This window comes from Eublepharis macularius, chromosome 15, assembly GCF_028583425.1.
Source record: "Eublepharis macularius isolate TG4126 chromosome 15, MPM_Emac_v1.0, whole genome shotgun sequence".
Lineage (NCBI taxonomy): Eukaryota > Metazoa > Chordata > Lepidosauria > Squamata > Eublepharidae > Eublepharis > Eublepharis macularius.
The window spans coordinates 32601496-32620148 of NC_072804.1; the positions used below are offsets into that span (position 1 = coordinate 32601496).

Here is an 18653-nt window from a genome sequence, read left to right on the forward strand (position 1 = left end):
TTGAAGGAGGAAGGGCCGCTGAGACGACGCGCGTGCATGTTTCTCTCTTTTTTAGCCTTTTAATTTTTTTCGTTGTTGTTCAGGCGAGTGAGGAGTGCGAAGCTACGCGCGTAAAAGGAAAGGGAGGGAAGAGAACTTCCGGCAGCAGGTTTGTGTTTGACCTGGTACGCATGCGTGTAGCCGAACGTCGTAAAGCCTCCCACGGAAGGCTGAAGAGAAATTCCTCAGAGTTCGGCAGCTTTTTGATCAAGAGGGGGACTTCCGGTGGAGGAGGCGCGAAGGCGCATGCGCGTCTCTCACGAGCGCCGGGGACTGTGAGCCGAAGTGGAAACTCGGGCGCCTCAGTCAGTGAGCCTGAGGAGAAGCGGGCGCGAGGAACCGGGGCTGCGGGCGGCCACGCAACTTCCGCCTCCTCAACCGTCACCGCGCTCCAGACTGGCCGGGGCTGCCTGTGGATATCAGCAGAGTAAGGAAGGGCCGCGCCAGGAGCTGCCGGCATCGCCACAGGCCCGGCCGGACCGGGAGGGCTCAGCAAGAACGCCGCGGCGAAGAAAACCGACCGGCACCCGTAGTCCCAAAGCGGCCGCGCCGAGCTCCATGAATGGAAATCAGCAGTGCAGGTGAGGGAGGAGGAGGTTGTGTAACCGCCGTCCCCTGGGCGGGCTTGACCGTATCAGGTTTGGAAGGGAGGTTTGCAGGGTGGGGAGGTAGCTGGAGCCCTATTGAGGGAGGACTGGCTCGTCCAGCATCTTGCGTTCGGGAGCACAAGGCGCGATGGCAACAAGTCTTTCTCCTCTCCCTCTCCTGTAATAAATATTACCCAGAGGCATTCTGCCTCTGGCTATGGATTTTCTCTCTGGCTGTTGTCAGAGTTGTCTTAAGAGAGAAGTTGCATAGTTGTCTTGGGAGGAAAGGCAGAGTGGTTACATGCAGAGATGAATATTGGCTTCAGCCATGGATGTTGTTTGGCTTTAGTAGCCTTTTGTTGGAGTGCAAAGGGCTTACCCCAGTCTTGGTGTTGGGGTAGTGGTGTGGCTGCTGTGTGGTAGTTTGGCAAATCATGTATTGTGTGACTGCTGATCGGGCAGGAAGAGAGAAGGCTGGAAGCTGATGTGCTTGAGCGCTCAGATTCTCTGTTTTATTTGCCTTATCTAAACCCTGCTTTTTTCCCAGTGGGAACCCAAAGTGGCTTATCCTGACAACAGCTCTGTGAGGTTGGTTGGGCTGAGTGCATGTAACTGACCCAGGTCACCCAGCAGGCTTCCATGGCAGAGTGGGGGATTCAGACCTGGGTCTCCCAGAGCCTAGTTTGACACTCTAATCACTACACCATGTTGGCTGTCTGGGAATTGAAACAGCTATGGAGTAGTTATGGTCAGTATGCAAAAAGGGAGTTTATATATTTATACTTTGCCTTTCTCCCCAATAGAGACCCAAAGTTGTTTACATCATTCTCTACTCCTTTCATTTATCCTCACAACAATCTTGTGAAATAGGTTATGCTGAGTGTGCAGCTGGACAAGGTCACCCAGCAAGCTTCCATGGCAGAGTGGGGATTCAAACCAAAGTCTTCCAGAACCTACTCTTACACTCTAACCACTGTACCTCACTAGCTCTCATTTTTTACTTAGAAGTAAGTTCCAATGACTTAATTGCCACTTACCCTGTAGAAATCATTATTAAGATTTCAACCTCAAATAGTAAGGTTGAACCTATTCTAGCTCCATGTAGCTCTGTACTGTGAAGGCAGAGTCTTGAAGACCACAGGATTGCCCTTTTCAAATGGTTTTAGGGTGAACATTGCATATTAATGAATCTGCTTATCTAGGTGTAGGGTAAGTGTGGAATTTGCCAACATTGATGAACATGTTTCCTGGTATTTAGGAGTATACTTAATATTTTCATTTACAAGATTTATAACCCACCTTTCTGCCCAGTCGAGTCCATCAAGACAGCTAAAATGGAGCAGTATGAAGATGTTACAAAAAAGTAATAGTTTTGTATGTTTATATTATTAACAATTTGCGATATAAATACTACACGTCAGGTATACAGCAGAACAAATATCCCCATAACTAATGGTCTTTGTGGCTGCTTAAGACTATGCCTGAAATTGCCTTATACTGAATCAGACAACTGGATCATCAAGATCAGTATTGTCTATTCTAAGTGGCAGCAGCTCTTCAGGGCCCCAGGTCTTTCATGTCACCCCCTACCAGATCCTTTTAACAGGAAAAGCCTAGGATTGAACTTGGGACCTTCTGCATATCTACTACTGAGCCACAGCCCCACCCACAACTGGAGCCTGAACTAATTAGTGGCAGTGTTGACTAATGAAAACAAATAGTTGGATTCTCAATTTTGTAATAAGTTATTTTCATAATACCTTTTGATGCCGTTCATCTTACATATCTGAGCATCAGATTCTTCCTGCTTTTATTTCATTCTGCAAGATGGATTTGAAATGGTGGTTGTGTTTTGATCAACATTTTTATGCAGGCAAACTATTTTGAAAGCTGGTTCAGCGTGTGTTGTTCTGTTATGCTGAGCTTGAGCATTAAAGAGGTTACCGATGAGTTGCTCCATGACAGTCATTATGATAAGAGAAAGCTTTAAAATATGTAACTAGTATATTGTGTCCCTTTCACAGTACAGCATACAGGTTATTTTTATGACACTTAGGAAATTTGTCAGGAACGAAGAGGAAGAATTATGATATAACCAGTATGTGTTTGCATGGTAGCCATTAGGCTGGCTTTTTAATTGGAGAGATGTGCAGACCATTCATCTCCCTTCTTGGTGTACATATATTTTCAGCAAGAAATGTTTAATTTGGAGAGCCTAATTAGTCTGTAAGGAATAAGTTAATCTAATTACAAGATTATGTATTTCTAATAAGGCAGTGAACATACAGGGGACTGTAAATTATCGGGTTAACTCCGTTTTTAAAACTGTTTTTTAAAAAGTCCTGCTAAAAAGTTAATTCCAAATAAACATTCTTGAAGTTACAATAGTTAATTCCGTGAATCTGTTGGCAGGCCCCTCCTCCAATGCTACTTTAATTATATTAGTGGGGGGGAAACATTTAACACATCTAGGCACTATTCCTGTGCTCCTCACATATTTTCTATATGGGAGTACATAGAAAGAAGAACAAGTGAATAAAATCCTGTGGGTTTATTCCAAAAGTTTTTTACGTGGTGTCTTCCCACAATTCCTTTCTGAATCCTCTTGGGCAGCAGTCTGACGATTTGGCTAGTCAATTATAGCCAGTATTGAGCTAGATAAGCCAATGATCTGGCTCAGTATTAGGCAGCTTCATGTGCTCTGATTATAGATGTGCTGGAAGCACTTCCAGAGGACTCCTCTAGAAGGGAGTGCGGAGAATAGCTTTAATGTTCTGATGACCAAACTGTGTAGTAGTAGTGCAGGGAGCATTTTCTTCTTCAACAAGAAAACACAGAAACAAATGATCTGCTCGTCCCTCACTTAACCGTTTCTACTTTGTATTGGAAGCCAATGTAACGTGTTAAAGATAGTTAACCCCTTAACTGTGCAAAGCGAAATTTTGGTCTCCATTTTTGAGTCTATGGGGTCTTCGCTGTGAGTTTTTCTTCCTATCTAGGGAACTAGGTACAATTAAACCTGAATGCCTGAACTGAACTAATGCCTAAATGAATTCACAGGAGCCATGGGTGGGTTTTCCGAAGTGCTTCTCAGGTTCAGCTGTCTTCATTTATTTCAGAATGACTGCCCTTAACACTAACATATAGCATTTGAATTCCTGAAAGTATATCCCCAGACATCTTCTCCTACTTCCCAGCCAAAAATCTAATGGTATGAACTAGCAGACTGTAGAGGGAGTTGGAAGGGTTGAATGTCATCAGTGCAGCAGGGATGACATTTCCTTCTTTGCTGTACCCTTCTTTCTTTCAAGTGGTTTTTGACATCTTCACATATGGGGTGGGGGTAAATATCATTTTCTTTTCATAAGGATATATTGTTTGTCAGAAGGCCAATGTGTTATGCTAGACATAGCGCTTAAAATAAAGATTTATTTTCAAACATCTAATAAACTGGGAAAGGCTTTGAAGCCAGGGAAGTACTGACTGGCCCAGGAGAAAGTCTTTTTAGATGGAGCCACTGAGTCAGCAAATGGTTCCTGGGTTAAACGTGTTTACTGAATGTTTAACACATTATGGGTGGAGCTTCCACACATTAGGGTATTTTTCAAAGCAAAGTTCTATATTTAACTTTCTATGGAACTTCGTGAGTCACTGAAGTAATTGCTCATCTGTATAGAACATGCATCTTAAAACGATTAATTCTAATGGTCTAAATGTTGTTGGAGAAACAGGTTCATACTATGGATGTGGAAATGCACCAGTCATGAGAACTAAGGTAGACTTTAATTGGAAGGTGCTTGGGATCCTCTCCTTTCATTCTAAGTAATTCAGCTTTCTGCTTGCTTGTTTCTTTATGGGCAAGAGAGCAAGCCGCAAGTGCAATTTCAGCATACACACTTTTGTACCAAACATTATGTCCAGGAGTAACCTGTGGATCCAGGCTCCATGTTTCAGAGCACTGGGTTGCTATTTGGCCTGCTATTAAAATTGATGAAGAAAAAGAGAATCCTGTAGATGTCTAATGAGGCAAGCCCTTATCATTTTATATCTCAAAACAGATTAAAACCCTCAACATTAAGCAAAGTTGGCATAAACTATCTTGTACCTTAATAGGTCAGAAAACATTTTTCCCCACTCAGTTTCTCTCTTTGAAGCCAATGCTGAAGTAGGAAAGAATAGAATTGGTAGGCTGATGCTAGCTTGATTCCTAGCTAGCCTGACATTCATACTGTTTCTGTCTTTCACGATGCCAAGAAATGAGTCTTCACTTGTCATCAAGGATAAGTAGAATATGAATGCAGTTTCCAAGATATTGGAGTAGGCCATACTGGGCTAGATAATCCCACTGGTCTAATTTAATCTAAAAGATAGATGATATATTAGACAGCTTCTTATAGAAGAACATGTACATTAGAACCAGTTCAAAGGCCAATTGAACTTATTTCTCACTACCCTATTTTCTTTTATTGATGAGAAGTTTCAGCTGTAGATTTAGCTATGGCAATCCCCCAGCACAGTTTTCTCCCCAATTATTATGCTACAGTGTTGGTGTGAGAAAAAGCAGTTGGAAACTGCTTGCCTATTGAAGTGAAATATTGTGGGGTGGGGTGTCCATGCCTGTCATAGGTCTCTCTGTGACCCTGATCTGCAATATATGAAAAAATACAGTTAGACATCTCATTCTCTAAAGAATTTCCCTGTACATGAATGTGCAATTTCTTTACAGATGTGGGTGGGGATATCACAGTAAAGCCCGTCAGGCAATCAGAGGTGTGGTTTTTTTCTCTAAACAGAGAGATGTTGGAAATTACAGAAGATTTGGGTATCATTTAGTGATCTAGCTTTTGTTGGGTTAACTTGCTAAGCCAAATAATTTTGAAGTGGAGTGGTGTTGCAACATTTCCAACTCTTAAGCTTGCATTCATCAATTTTAATTTGTTATCCATCTACCTACCAGTTGACTAAGCACATTTTATGTATAAATAAGTCTAAAATTCAAAAATGAGTTGACAGACATGCTCGAGGAATATCCAGTATTTAGAATATTTAATGCTACAAGAGATGAAATGCTGGCGTCCTTTAGTATTGCATCCTGCCTGTTTGGTTTTTTTGAACATCCTGTAGTTCTTATTAAAAATAAGCAGTGGTTAGGCAGATCTTGTAAATTCTTTTTTAAAAAAATATTTTTATTGTTTTTCACATATATATATAGAAGACACATGAGACAGTTATAATTATGCTTGCCTAGATCCATTATCTGGTTCTTCACCTGTCTTTCGTGCTACTACATCATTAACTGTGAATTCTATTGTATCATATATTATTACCGGTAATATTATATTTCATTTAATCATTATATTTATTTGTCATCCATTTGTAGAAGGAATCCCATGGTGCGGAAAAGTCTTCTTCCATTTGCCCTTTCATTAGTGAATTTGTCCATTTCTGCAGTTTCCATCACTTTCACTATTAACTCTTGTAAATTCATAGTCAGTGTTTCTTTAGCCCTATAGCCCTTCCCCCACTAGGTTAAGTGAGTCAAGGTGGCATCAGAAAACATTTACTGTTCTCCAAACTCTTGATTTTCTGTAGCATGTTTTCAGATCTCTTATTATAGACCTGTTACAGGTTGAAATATCAGTATATCTAATTTGCAGTGTGGCCTAATTTGTGGATACTTAAACTGAGAGACTGGAACTGGGAACTGACAAACCTGAAAGAAGCTCCAGGTTTGCAGAAAAATCTTAAAGCTTATTATAATGATTTTAAGTAAATGTGTATATGTGTCTTTAAATGTTTGGTGTAGTATTGATGAAGGGGGGTGAAAGAGAGAGATGAGTGAGTGATATGATTGGGTGATGACTGACAGTGTGGGCGGAGTGAATGCAGTTTTAGACTGAGAGTGGAGAGCAAAAGTTTCAGTCAGGGCAAGAGAGGCAAGCTGTGTGTAGCCTGAGCTTGTTTATGTTGTCTGAGAGAAATATAACCTGTGTGGAAGCCTGAATTGTATGTTTGTGAAAGAACATCCAGTCAGGAGAAAGCAGGCAAACTGTGTGCACGTCTGAGAAAAGGTCTTACTTGAAATTGAGAGAGAAATTAATATCAAAAGCAGGCAGTGTGTGCAGCCTGAGAGAAGATCTATGTGACTGGGTTTAAGTAAAGTAACTAAGAATTAAGAACTACTCTTTTGAAACCATCAAGTTTTAGAAATAATATGAAAACGATACGCTTCTTATAAAAATAAAAGTTTACTTTGTTTTTTTTATATCCCAGAGTATGTCATTCCTATATCCCATTCCTTTCCTCAGGGCCACATAGTACCACGAAAAAACCTGACCCTTGAGCACATTACTAAACGGAGAAATTTAAGTTATTCTGGAATTTAATTCCCGGTGGCAGCAATCTACCAAGAGGGGGCAAGAATAAAAGGTTTAAAGACCAAATCTATCCAAGAGAAAGAAAGGGTCGTAACACTTATATATACAGACACACACTTTTAACATACACACCAGTAATAGAAGCAGCACCTGTAAGAGTCCAACCCTCTGCCACCTTCCTGGTTCTTCTTGGGGCTTGTTCATCAGTCAAATCAATCAAATGGTGCTGTTTGCTTCCTGAACATCACAGCCAGCAAACATGACTGAGAAAGAGGGAAATTCATGGTATACAAATTCTAAATACCTAATGGCTATTGGCTGGACTGGTATGAAGTAGTTGACCTGTTGATCATTCACTTATAACTAATGTTTTCTTGTGACAAGTAATAAAAATATCAACTTTCAGATGAAAAAAAAGTAATAGAGGCAGAACCTGTATTGTTAAGGAATGAATGCCCTCTCAGAGACTCTTGTTGGGATTGATAACAACAGTGTTGCTAACCTTCAAACCTTGATTTCTGTGTGTTAAAGCCAAGGAGACAGCAACCAGGGCCTTTTCCAGGCTGTTTTGGCCTTTGAAGGAAAATTCATCAGGACTATGGCTGGCAGCAACCACCAGGTAACTTAATACCATGCAACTTGCATAACTCACTCAGGACTGACTGCTTGCTACTATTCAGCAGTGGCCACTCCAGAGTGAAGTAGCAGTTAGAGTTGCCAGCTAGGATCTGGGAGACCAGGTTTGAATCCCCACTCTGCCACATAAACTCATTAGATGACCTGGGGCCATTCACACATTTTTGGCCTAATCTACCTCTCAGGGTTATTGTGAAGATAATATGAGCTGCTTTGGATCCTCATTGTGGAGGAAAGTGGGGTATAAATGAAGGTGAATAGCTAAAATGTAGGTTGGTGAGTCAGAAGGAGAGAAGGAAGTAGGGAAATGTGAGGATATGGGGACTGCCAGGTACAGGGAAAAGATATGTGGGGAGAGGATACAGGGGAAGATTGAGATGCCCCCTGCACTTCCTTGTGTGTTTCCCACTGCACAACCAGACCCAGCGTAGTAGCCTGCATTGTGCAATTCAGCCAGAATTTTCCCAGGTAGAAGTTGCCAAGAAGAGGTAAAGCAGATGAGGGGGTAGGTAAAGGTAGGTTGGCTGGTGGATGGGAAGGAGAGAAGAAGGCAGGAGAGGCTATGGGGGCTTTCAGGGAAAGGAAAGGGGAGATAGTGGGGGGTGGGGGTGGAAATCCTTGCTAGTTCACCCCTTGTATTGAATATATTAATATGCTCCATCACTGCTTGGTATAAAAACTTGTGGCAGATTGAGAAAATATTGCTAGACATCTAAATAGGCCTGTGCACTGGTGGGATTGAAGCAGTTCCCATTCCTTCTGCAAGTTGGTGCTGCTTGGTCAGGAACTGAGAGTAGAGCTGGGTTTTTTGGGTGTGTCTATTTGACTACAATTCTAAGGTCTAGATCAGGATCTACAAGTTATCTACTCCAGTTCCTTGATTCCATAATCCTCCTTTGTGCAATGAGTCAACCTCCATTGTAGATTAACTTTCACCATCTGGATTGTTTGGACTAGGTTTTAGGTTCCAGAATACTGCAGCAAATTAGAAAGCAAGTCAGCTGGAAAATTCTGGAGTGAAGTGCTAAAATTAATAAAGGTCATAACTAGCTATAATGTTCCCTTGGCACCAGAAATACTTTTCCTTGACCAGTAGGAAAATATTCTAATTCCCAAATTTAGAAGAGATCTTATTAACACTCTTCTGGTAGCAGCCAAAAGTGTGATTGCAACCAAATGGAAATCCAAAACAACACTAACACTAGAAAATTGGATAGCCAAAGTGTAGAACCACCTTATCATGGAGAGAATCAATGAAAAGCTATATCAAGCTGAAAATTATCCTAATAACAGACTTTTGGGGAAAATGGTACCCATAGAAAACAATAGCTTACAACCTACTTCTATGTCACTTTACTCATTAATAACTATAAGTTGTTATTTATATGCAATAATGTACTAATTATTAAGATGTCTTTGTTATTATTTTGTAAATATGTTTATGTAAATTACTAGCAAAGACAACAGTTGTAACTGGCAAATTTTCAATAAAAAATTAAAATGGAAAAAAAAGAAGAAAGGAAGTAAGCCATGCCTCATGTCAAGGGTAGGGGAGAAAAAATCCCATGATGGTTAGTTTGTCCTGTAAGAAAATTATTCTGGACACAGACAATTTAAATCTCAAACATGAAGCAAAATCTTTCTGCTAAGCCTTTCTAATAAAGAATTTGCTTGACTTAGCACACAGCCCCATTGCACTCAACCATCCCCAGGGAACTCAGAAAAGAGAGTGGTAGAGGTATTTTGAATGAGATTTTGGACTGTGATTTTTCTTAAAGTTAGTCTTTTACTGGCTTATAGAGTCCATATAATAGAGAAGCATGACTTGCTTGGTTGAGTAGCTGTTTATTCTTCCTATTTATCCCTTTTTGCTTACCTAATTCTGTTACATTCTTGACTGTTGGATGCTTCGGGCATTAGGTTTGTTAATGACTGTGGTGCATAAACAAATCACCATGAAACAGATACTAGGAAAATCTTGTTTTCAAAAAGTGTTTTGTCATGTGATGTGATGCTGCTCTTCTGTTGCTTCTTGTATTCATTGTGCCTTTGAAAACTTATTACAATGTAGGGTTGTTCATATACAGCCCTTGAAACCGCGACCATTATGCACTTTGGTATTGGTAAGAAAAACTTTGATCATCTCCTATCGGCTGTTGTCTGCTCAGAAGAATTATATCAACCTCTGAAGTCAGTAGGTGGGAACACATCCAACCTCTGTTACTGAGTAGGAGTGAAAAAGGGGTTTTTTTTGAATGACTTCATAACACATACAAATGACATTCATACTGTGAATCATTTCATGAATTCCAATGTAATTCTCAATATTTATCTTGTAAATTGCTTACGCCCTTTCACTTGAGACAAAAATAATGAAATGAGGATTGACAATATGCTGTCTACTTCCTATACAAGGGATCTTTGCAGAAATCATATATCAAATGCTAAAGCAGGCAGCAACAAAGGATGCTGAGAGCTAGATATATCTGTCCCAGACCCAAATCTTACTTTTCTTATGTTACTCTTTCCTGAGCCAGTGGGTTTCAATCTATTGAAACTGACTGCCTTGAGTGACAGCCTTCTATTTGTATTGGGGATTGACAGACAGTCTTTAAATGTTTCCACATAAATTACTTGGGTTAAACTGTCCTTTGTAATGCTTGTATTTTATTTACATTATATTATAAAAACCTTTACTTCAGCTTCTCAGGGAGAAAACGGTAGTAATGAAAATTCCTGAGGTTGAGAAGGACTGCTGGGGTGTGTGGAAAGTGGGTAGTAAGGTGTGTGATTCTTATGCTGGTTTACAAGAATCAGTATAATCCATTTAGTGTCCATTGCTAAACTATATGTTATGTGCTTATTTTGGCAGGACCCGTTGGGGCACAGCCCCTCCTCATGGTGCCCAGACGTCCTGGCTATGGCACTATGGGCAAGCCCATTAAATTGCTGGCCAACTGCTTCCAAGTTGAAATCCCAAAGATTGATGTCTACCTCTATGAGGTGGATATTAAGCCAGACAAGTGTCCTCGAAGGGTGAACAGGTAAGTTAGTGGCTCATTTTACTACATTGTATTGCTGAAGGGATGCATAATGTGCATTTTCTAGCTGTAGCTGCTTAAGAAGTGACATTTAGATCTAATCTTACCTCTCTGAGCATTCTGTGTTGATACTCAAACTGCTGCTCTAGGCATTTGCTGCAGATGATGTTAGTCTGTAATGTGAGCCTTGTGAATGTTAATATGCTTCCAGGAAAGTGTCTTCTTTGTTTTAGGATTGTTTTCTTCAGTATTCCAGAATAAATGAGGGAAGATCAGATCAATCTAGAACTATAAGCAGCTCTTCAAAATGTTTTATTGTGAACAATCTTGTATCTCTGCATAGGTGATGTTCTTCATATGGCTGAAGCTCTGCAGATTGCCTTTGAGTATCTCACACCTTTATGCAAGTTCCCTTTTGTTATTGGATCCTTCTTTTTTTCTTTCGTAATGTGCATTAGCATGACTGAGTGTATTAAATCCTTTAGGCTGCTTAATTTCTAATCACTGTTATAGAGTGGGAAAGTTTTTTATTATAATTTTTTCTGGTGGGCCAAAGAGGAAAGTTGGTCCTGGGCCCATTTTAGGTTTGGTTCTTCCTTGGCATTCCAAGATGAGGAGTTTCAAGTGAATTATAAGCTTAGGTTGAAGCAGATGCCAGGTCTACTTAAAGTAAAAGTCTTTTACTTTAAAGTAAAGTAAAAATCTTGGTACCACTCCTGGTACTGGATGATTTTTGCTTTCCAATAGTTCTTGTTTAGTTTCCTTGTTTTTGCACTTTCTGTTTTCTGCATTAAACAGTTTGAAGAGCTTTGGCTTGTTCCCAGATCCAGTCTAGTGAGACTGGAAGCTTTTCCCCTCATGGTGGGTTCCAAGTTGGTGACATGCATTTCAGTCAAGAAGAGACTTAGAAAGCTGTTGTATCTACCTAGCCTACAATGTGGAGGAAAGAAAAATGCATTAGAGACCTCTTCTGTTTTAGTTGTTTTGTATAATGTTAGGACATACTTTACTTTATGATTGATTTTAAGTTGTATTTTAATCAATGTTGTACCCCGCCCTGAGCCCGCTTGCAGGGAGAGAGGGTTAAAAATAAATAAATAAATAAATAAATAAATAAATAAATAAAATACTGTAAATTGCTCAGATGTAGAGTGGTCTAGAAAGTCACATGCAAAACAGACCACCAGAAATAACTCGTTGTGACTTATGTCCAGCAAAGTGGAATGATTTTCCAAAGTTCTAAAGGCTGAATAGTTAAATATGAGAAGATTGAAATGTTGCTTCTGTTGGGCTTTCTTTTTAAATATTCATTGATTTCCTTATGTTGAGAAGCAGAGTAACCTTGTACAACTGATTGAAAAAGATGGATGGCTTCAGATCTAACTGCTCCTGACCATAATAGTTAATATGAACTCATGTTCTTGTAGTGTGTGACTGACTTCACACTTGCTGAAGAATTTCATCAGCTACTCTTGTAAGCACTAGTTGATAAATGTGCTCTAGGTGCTGGGTAACCAGACTTTCACTTTAAGACTTTGAGATACGATACATAATTTTACAGGATATTAAAATATCTTTTGAGCGTGCATATTGAAAAATTCTGGTTTGAATTTTAGATGTGTCAGTGAAACAGCAAGTTACAGGGAAATTGTATTAATGTGAACCAAATTTTTTGCAAGGTCTATTGATCATAAAGAATGCTAATAAAGATGGCTTTGATGTTTAGATCTGTGGTATGGTATAGATTTTAACATCTTTAAAAAGTATACTTTTGTTTAGAGCTAAACATATATATACTGCTCCTTAGACAAAAATTGGTTGCCGGGGCAGCTCACAAAATAGTTAGTCTTTCTATATTAATAATGTCTATGATTTAACTTTAAAATCTTTGAAGAACTGGGCATGATGAAACCATGATTGAGCACTAGAACTTAAAATGACAATTAGGTCCATTAAAATTAGCAGAGCAGAAAAGCTTAAAACAGCAGAAATAAAATCCAACCTGTACAATGACAAAGTAATACATCAGGGCCAAAAACACCTTACCTAAAATCCTGGAAGAATAAGTGCTACAACTGAAAATGCCCTGTTCCTAGTTACCACCCACCTCACCAAAAAGAAGGGAGGTGTCAGAGCAGAGCTTCAGCTGATGATATCAATGGGAAGACAATCACTTACGGCAGAAGATGGTTCTTTAGATCAGTATTTCTCAACCTTTTTGATATGGCAACTCACAAGTCCAATTTTATTTTGTATGGTAACCCATCCAGGGCTGGCCTGTATCCAATTTCAGTAGCTTCATGACCCACATTTGGGCCCTGACACTCAAGTTAGGAAACAACAGCTTTAGATCACTTGTCTTTAACTCTTGGGTGGGTTGCTGTGCCACAGTGTTTGGCCCATGCGGTGCAATATAGTTGCCATCTTGCTGCTTTGTGGAAGGACCTGCTGCGGGTGCATGTGTGGCAGAAAGCCAGGGGCACAATGCCTTCTGCCTCTTTGCATGCATGGTGTGAGGAGCAGCAGGACTGTGAGGCATGGTCACCCAGCATTGCTTCTTTAGCACAGGAAGCTTCTGAGTTCTCCCTCTTCCCTGCATAATATTTCCCATGCCTTCTCTCTTCCTCCATATGGCACAGCCCAGCTACCGTTACATCCAGACAATCCGCCAGTGCTATGCATGCTGCCAGGGTAGAATACCCCACTCATGAAAGCTCTCTTTTGCCTCCCCACACCCACCTTGCAATCGGGCGCTAGTGTTCTGCATGTCTGCCTGTGGCATCAACACTCTTTGCTGTAAGATTTGACCTTTTGCGGGGGGGGGGGGGGTTGCATGTGTCAGCCATGCAAATATGGATGGGAAGCATTTAATGACTGGTAGGGGTGTGAAATGGCTGCTGTCCTGCCCCAGGTCTGATGGTCTCCTTGGAAGTTGGTTTGCTTGACCAACTGGCCTGTGACGGAGCTTGAAGCTTGAGCAAAGTGAACCAGTGGATCAGTACTGAAACTCTGTCAAGCCTCAGCCTAAATAGACTGAGGGGTGATCTGGCTCTGTTGAGTCTGCCAGTAGGTGCTGAGGCTCAGAAGGCTCTGCTCTGGCCATGGTCCTGCAAGGAAGTATCACCATCAGAGTTCTGACCTGATGGTGATATCTGCAGAGTTCTGCAGGGAGCTAGTGTACTGCTAGCCTTGCACTTTGCCTTCTCTGTGCTACTTCTTCCTGGATCCTTTGCTGCCATCGCACCCTCAGCATGGGAAGCAGTGTGGAGGGACTGTGGGTCCTGGTTTGTTTCCTGCCTGGCAGGGCCCCTGTGATCGTCTCTGAGGCAGGCAGCAGGGATGCCCTTGCAGGTTCTTGTGGGGAGGTCTCAGGTGCTGCTGGTGCTCAGGTGCTGCTTGCAGGGTGCATAGCTAGCTGGTGCCTCTGCAGCACCAGGCCCATCCTGTCCCTACTGGTCCTCAGGCTTTTCCTTTGAACCCTCCAAGTCTGAATCACTAGCCTGGTGAGGGGGCTAGTCAGAGGGGGTCACAACAGCTCGTCCATGCCAGAGAAGTTAAGGGTTTTTTGCAGAAGGAGAGCCTTCGTGCAGCCTACCAAGTTCTGGTTCCTAAGGCAGTGTTCCTGTTCACACTCATTGAGGTAAAAGCACCATTAACCTCCATGAAGCTTAGTGTCAAGCTGATTGAGATGCCAGGCCTGGGGCTGCAGACTGTTGTGCATTGCCACCTTCCTCCTGCTTTTGCTCCCTTCAGATGGGCAAGTATGCAGCCACGGAGGGAGGCAAGCAAGCAGCCAGAGTGTGAAGTGATGGAAGGAAATGGCTGAGCAGCCGTCACAGGTGGCTGCAATGGAAGCCTTCCTGCCTTCACAGCTCTGTCATTGCAAACTACAGTTCCCAGGTAAAATTGTGTTACTGGTCACCGGGATAAACCGGTGCCTAGGGTCTCATTTAGCTTGACTCTTAGTTCTGAGTAAACAAGTACAAGATGAAGCTGCATGTTGAGTCTGGCTCTTACATTTCTTCCTTGTTCCTCTTACCTTACCTTTTCCTTTCTCTATTTTGGCTTTTCTATGTTCCCCCAAACATACCAATTTAAAATTGTAAGCTGTTTGTGTGGAATGTTCTCTTTGACTTGCATTGATCTACAAAAGTTCACTGGTGATAATATATGAATAAATGTATAAATAAATATATTGATAAGCATTGATATCTGTTTTGGAGTGCATGGATCATGCATTTGTTACCAAGCTGGAGAAGGCAAGGATGACTGTGGCAACAGGAAAAAAGCAGAGGTGACAAGAATGGAAGGGGGAAGGGAAAGAAGAGAAATGAGCAAGAAAGCAAAGGAAACAGTAGAAGATAACAGCATGAGAGACAAAGAAGGTAAAGGTGAACAAGAAAGTAAGGGAGATAGTTTAGGGAACAAAGCCAACATTCGTAGACTCGGGTATTGGTTTGAAATAGCTGTATTTGATATCACACAGCATAGTTTGTAATAACATTTGGACCAGTGGTTTTTAATGGGGGGGGGCAGGTGGCTCCCCGTAGGGTGTTCTACAAATCTCAAGGGGCATTCAGAACTTGGTTTGGCATTTGGGATTTCATGCACCTGCAAATTTCCCCATCTGTAAATGACTTCTCTCAGTAAATGAAGGAGGGCTGTTTTGTAAAATTTCTCCCACAGGCCCTTAAATAGATGGGAATCATCTAACAGTAAGGAGTTGGGCAGATGGGCATCAGGCACAAGGGTGGCATTAAATGTATGCCTGAAATCTGTGTTACATGCATATATTCTTGTAAACTATTTTGATTTGCCATGGCTGGTGGGAAAAGCAATGTATAAATATTTCAGTAAATGGGCATTTACCGAGTGGGGTAGTGGATTAAAGGTTTAAGAAACTGATTTAGGCAATGTAGGCAATGTAGTGATACAAAGTTTATAGTTCATCCTAACCTGAAGACTTCAAGTGAGTGCTATTAGATGCAAGACAGCAAATGGATCTCTTTTCAATGGCATTTTAAGAGGCAATTTTTTATTTAAAATATTTATATCCCAGCTTTCAATGGTAATAAGGTAGAATAGTAGGCAAGTGGAAATGTTCATTTATATTGAAGAGATGCAGACATATGCATTCCAGTTATTATGGGAACAGGGTAGACAGGGCCACAGATTAGAGTCTAGGGACTGCCCAGTAGGGCTGCGGTAGGTTGGGGTCAGGAAATCACTACACTGTTGATCCCACACCTCGTGTATTATGAATGGTAAGGTTAGAGAATTGGTGATTGCTGGACTTCAGAAGGAAATAATAACAAGGCAGACAGGTCTCTCCTGCAGCATTGATGGTATCTTGCTCTCTTGAGTCCATCTTTAGTTCAATGTTCATAAAATGTTGTTGATTATCCCTGTATCACATAGTGCATGTTGACTGAAGTTAGGGGCTGTCAGTCCATCAGACTCTCATCAACTCTCACAATTTAGTGGCACAAGTAAAGAGTTGATCTCACAAGTCTAGTGGCTCCAGGTGACTTGAATAAGAAAGCTTAGGTTGCACCTTGCCAATACCCATGAAATGTTTTCCTCCTGCAAAATGTGTATGAATTTATTAAGTTTCTGTAAGTCTTCATAGCAAGCTATGAGTGACTGACATAGCAAGCAAGAGTGACTGACAGTAAAATATGTAAACAGGACAAAGCATCAAATACCACATAAAAACAAGTAAGACAAATAATGCTAGTTCAAAACTGATTCACTTAAAACCTCTTTGAACTAACCAAAAATCACTTTGGTTGAAAATCACTAGAGAAAGTCACTTTGTTTTATTGTGGCATAAACTTTTGTAGAACTCACTTCATCATGTGTACTATGTGTGTCTTCAGTTATTAGTGTCATAATTTATTTACTTTATTAATAACCTTCCTTTCTTCCCAATGGGAACCCAAAGTGGCTTATATCATTCTCCCCTCCATTTTATTCTCACAGCAACCCTGTGAGGCTGAGGGAGTGTGACTGGCCCAAGGTCACCCAATGAGTTTCCATGGTAGAGTGGATTCCAGATCCTAGCCTGATACTCTAACGCAGAGATCCCCAACACGTAGCCCGTGGGTGCAAGGGCACCTGCAGACACTTTTCTGTGTGCCCACTGAGGCTTTTCAGGAAGTGGATGTGGCCAGACAGGGCTTGTGCAAAGTAAGGATCATTCTGCCTGAATGTCTGCAGCTTCAGCAAGAGGATCTTATTTTCCTGAAGTAAGCTACCTTCCTAGGCCTTAGAAATGATCCTCCTGGGGATGGGGGGACAGAAAAGACCCTTTCCCCACCCCAAACTTACTACCCCAAACAGTGCTGCTTTAGCCAGGAAGAAGAACAGTTCCCTTAAAAGGGAACTGTATGGAGCAAAGTAGGCAAAAGTAGGACAGATAAGTTTCAAGGCATTTATGGAGGAATGGGAAACAGTGCAGAGAAGGGGTTAACATCATGTGGCTCAAGTCTAACACCCTTCCTTGTAGCTGCTATTGACCATTTAAGAAAATCTATGGAGCCGACTAAAGAAACTGGTTAGTGAGAAGCAACCCAGCGATAAAACACAATTAATAGAAGCAATAACTCATTCGTGATTTCACATTATAAAAGCTGCAGAACTAAAAAACTTGGTTCACTCCATGGGAAGGCATTGTAAGGCCGTAATTAAAGCAAAAGGTTACCCAACTAAGTATTAACTGACATGGTGAGAATTGTATAACTCATTTTTTCTGTGTGTTTCAATTTTCTTCTTTATAACTACTGTTCTAAAAAAAATCCTTCTTAAAAGTTATTGCATTACATTCTTGATTAAATTATCTTTCCACTGAGATATAATTTTATGGTATTACTCCAAAAAAAAGTGGTGTTATGAGCCATCAAACCTCAAAAATGCACTTTTTCCAAAAGGTTTCCACAATTTTGGCCACTAGTGTATGTGGTGCATATGTACAGTATACATTTGCATTATCTATTGTTGTAGATTGCCTTACATAAAAATCTTCACACTGCATGTGCTGATTAGGTAAAATCTTATATTAAAAAGCATTTCACTTGGACGAGGACTCTTGAGGACTCTCCAAAGTTTCTAATTTTTTTTCATGGGGAGTTTCAAAATACTGGGGCCAAGCACCTCTTAATTTTTGTGTGCGTTTTTTCTCCATCTCATATCTGTAGTTGTGAAGCCCTCAAAGGTATTTTGTGTCGTAAGTTGCTGGCATTATCTGACAGTTTGCAGTAGCAAGAAGCACTCACTGGTTTATATAAAGTAACTGAATAGTTCACTGCATTGAATAAGGGAATGGAGAGAATGTTGGAAGGCTCCAGGACACTATCTATCTCATACTGTTTAAACACACAGCAAGTTATGAGTCATTTTGGCTTCCCTTTTTAAAGCTGGCTTTGGCTCTGAGGAAAAAGCAATGACTATTCTCATCCATCCCATAAGTGCAGTTGCTCAAGTTCTGCTGTTGTCATTCAGGTTAATACCTTTTGGATAACTGCTGGTTCCTGGCTGAATTAGATGACTTGGGCAGCTCAATCCTAAGCCCCAAGTCAATGCCTCCATTTGTGCTTTGACCCAAATGCAGTGCCCCTCTGTCACTCCCTATGGACTTGTGCAGGAGAGCCCCACTGGTGCCTGAACTCAGCAAAGCAAGGTGTGGCCACTGCCAGGAGCACCCACCTGCCGTTCCCCTGACAATCCCGCTCACACCAGCCAATGGCCACACCGCCCCCCTGACAGGCAGGCGAGGGGCAAGCAGCGACGCAGCCAATGGGGGCACCATGATCCCTGTTGCCCACCAACAACCCCTCCCCCCATCAGGGAGCAGGCATCCCTGCTGGGGAGGGAGGCAAAGATGACAGTGAAGGTCCGGATCGAACACTCGTCCTCTCACCCGTCCAGCCTCCATTTCCGATGAGGGCCAGGCTGGTGGTCGCAGCTCAGTGCGC

At 41.4% G+C, this 18653-nt stretch overlaps 1 protein-coding gene across 1 annotated transcript in view; it reads left to right on the top strand.

Annotated features, from left to right (window-relative positions):
• Positions 1-497: 497 nt before the first annotated feature.
• Positions 498-18653, top strand: part of LOC129343182 (protein argonaute-3) — a 51019-nt gene continuing 32863 nt past the window's right edge. Inside the window, exons 1-2 of the mRNA XM_054999258.1 lie at positions 498-620; positions 10512-10683. Of these exons, the coding sequence (XP_054855233.1) occupies positions 602-620; positions 10512-10683 (191 nt within the window). The 5' untranslated portion in view covers positions 498-601. The remainder of the gene's footprint in view (positions 621-10511; positions 10684-18653) is intronic.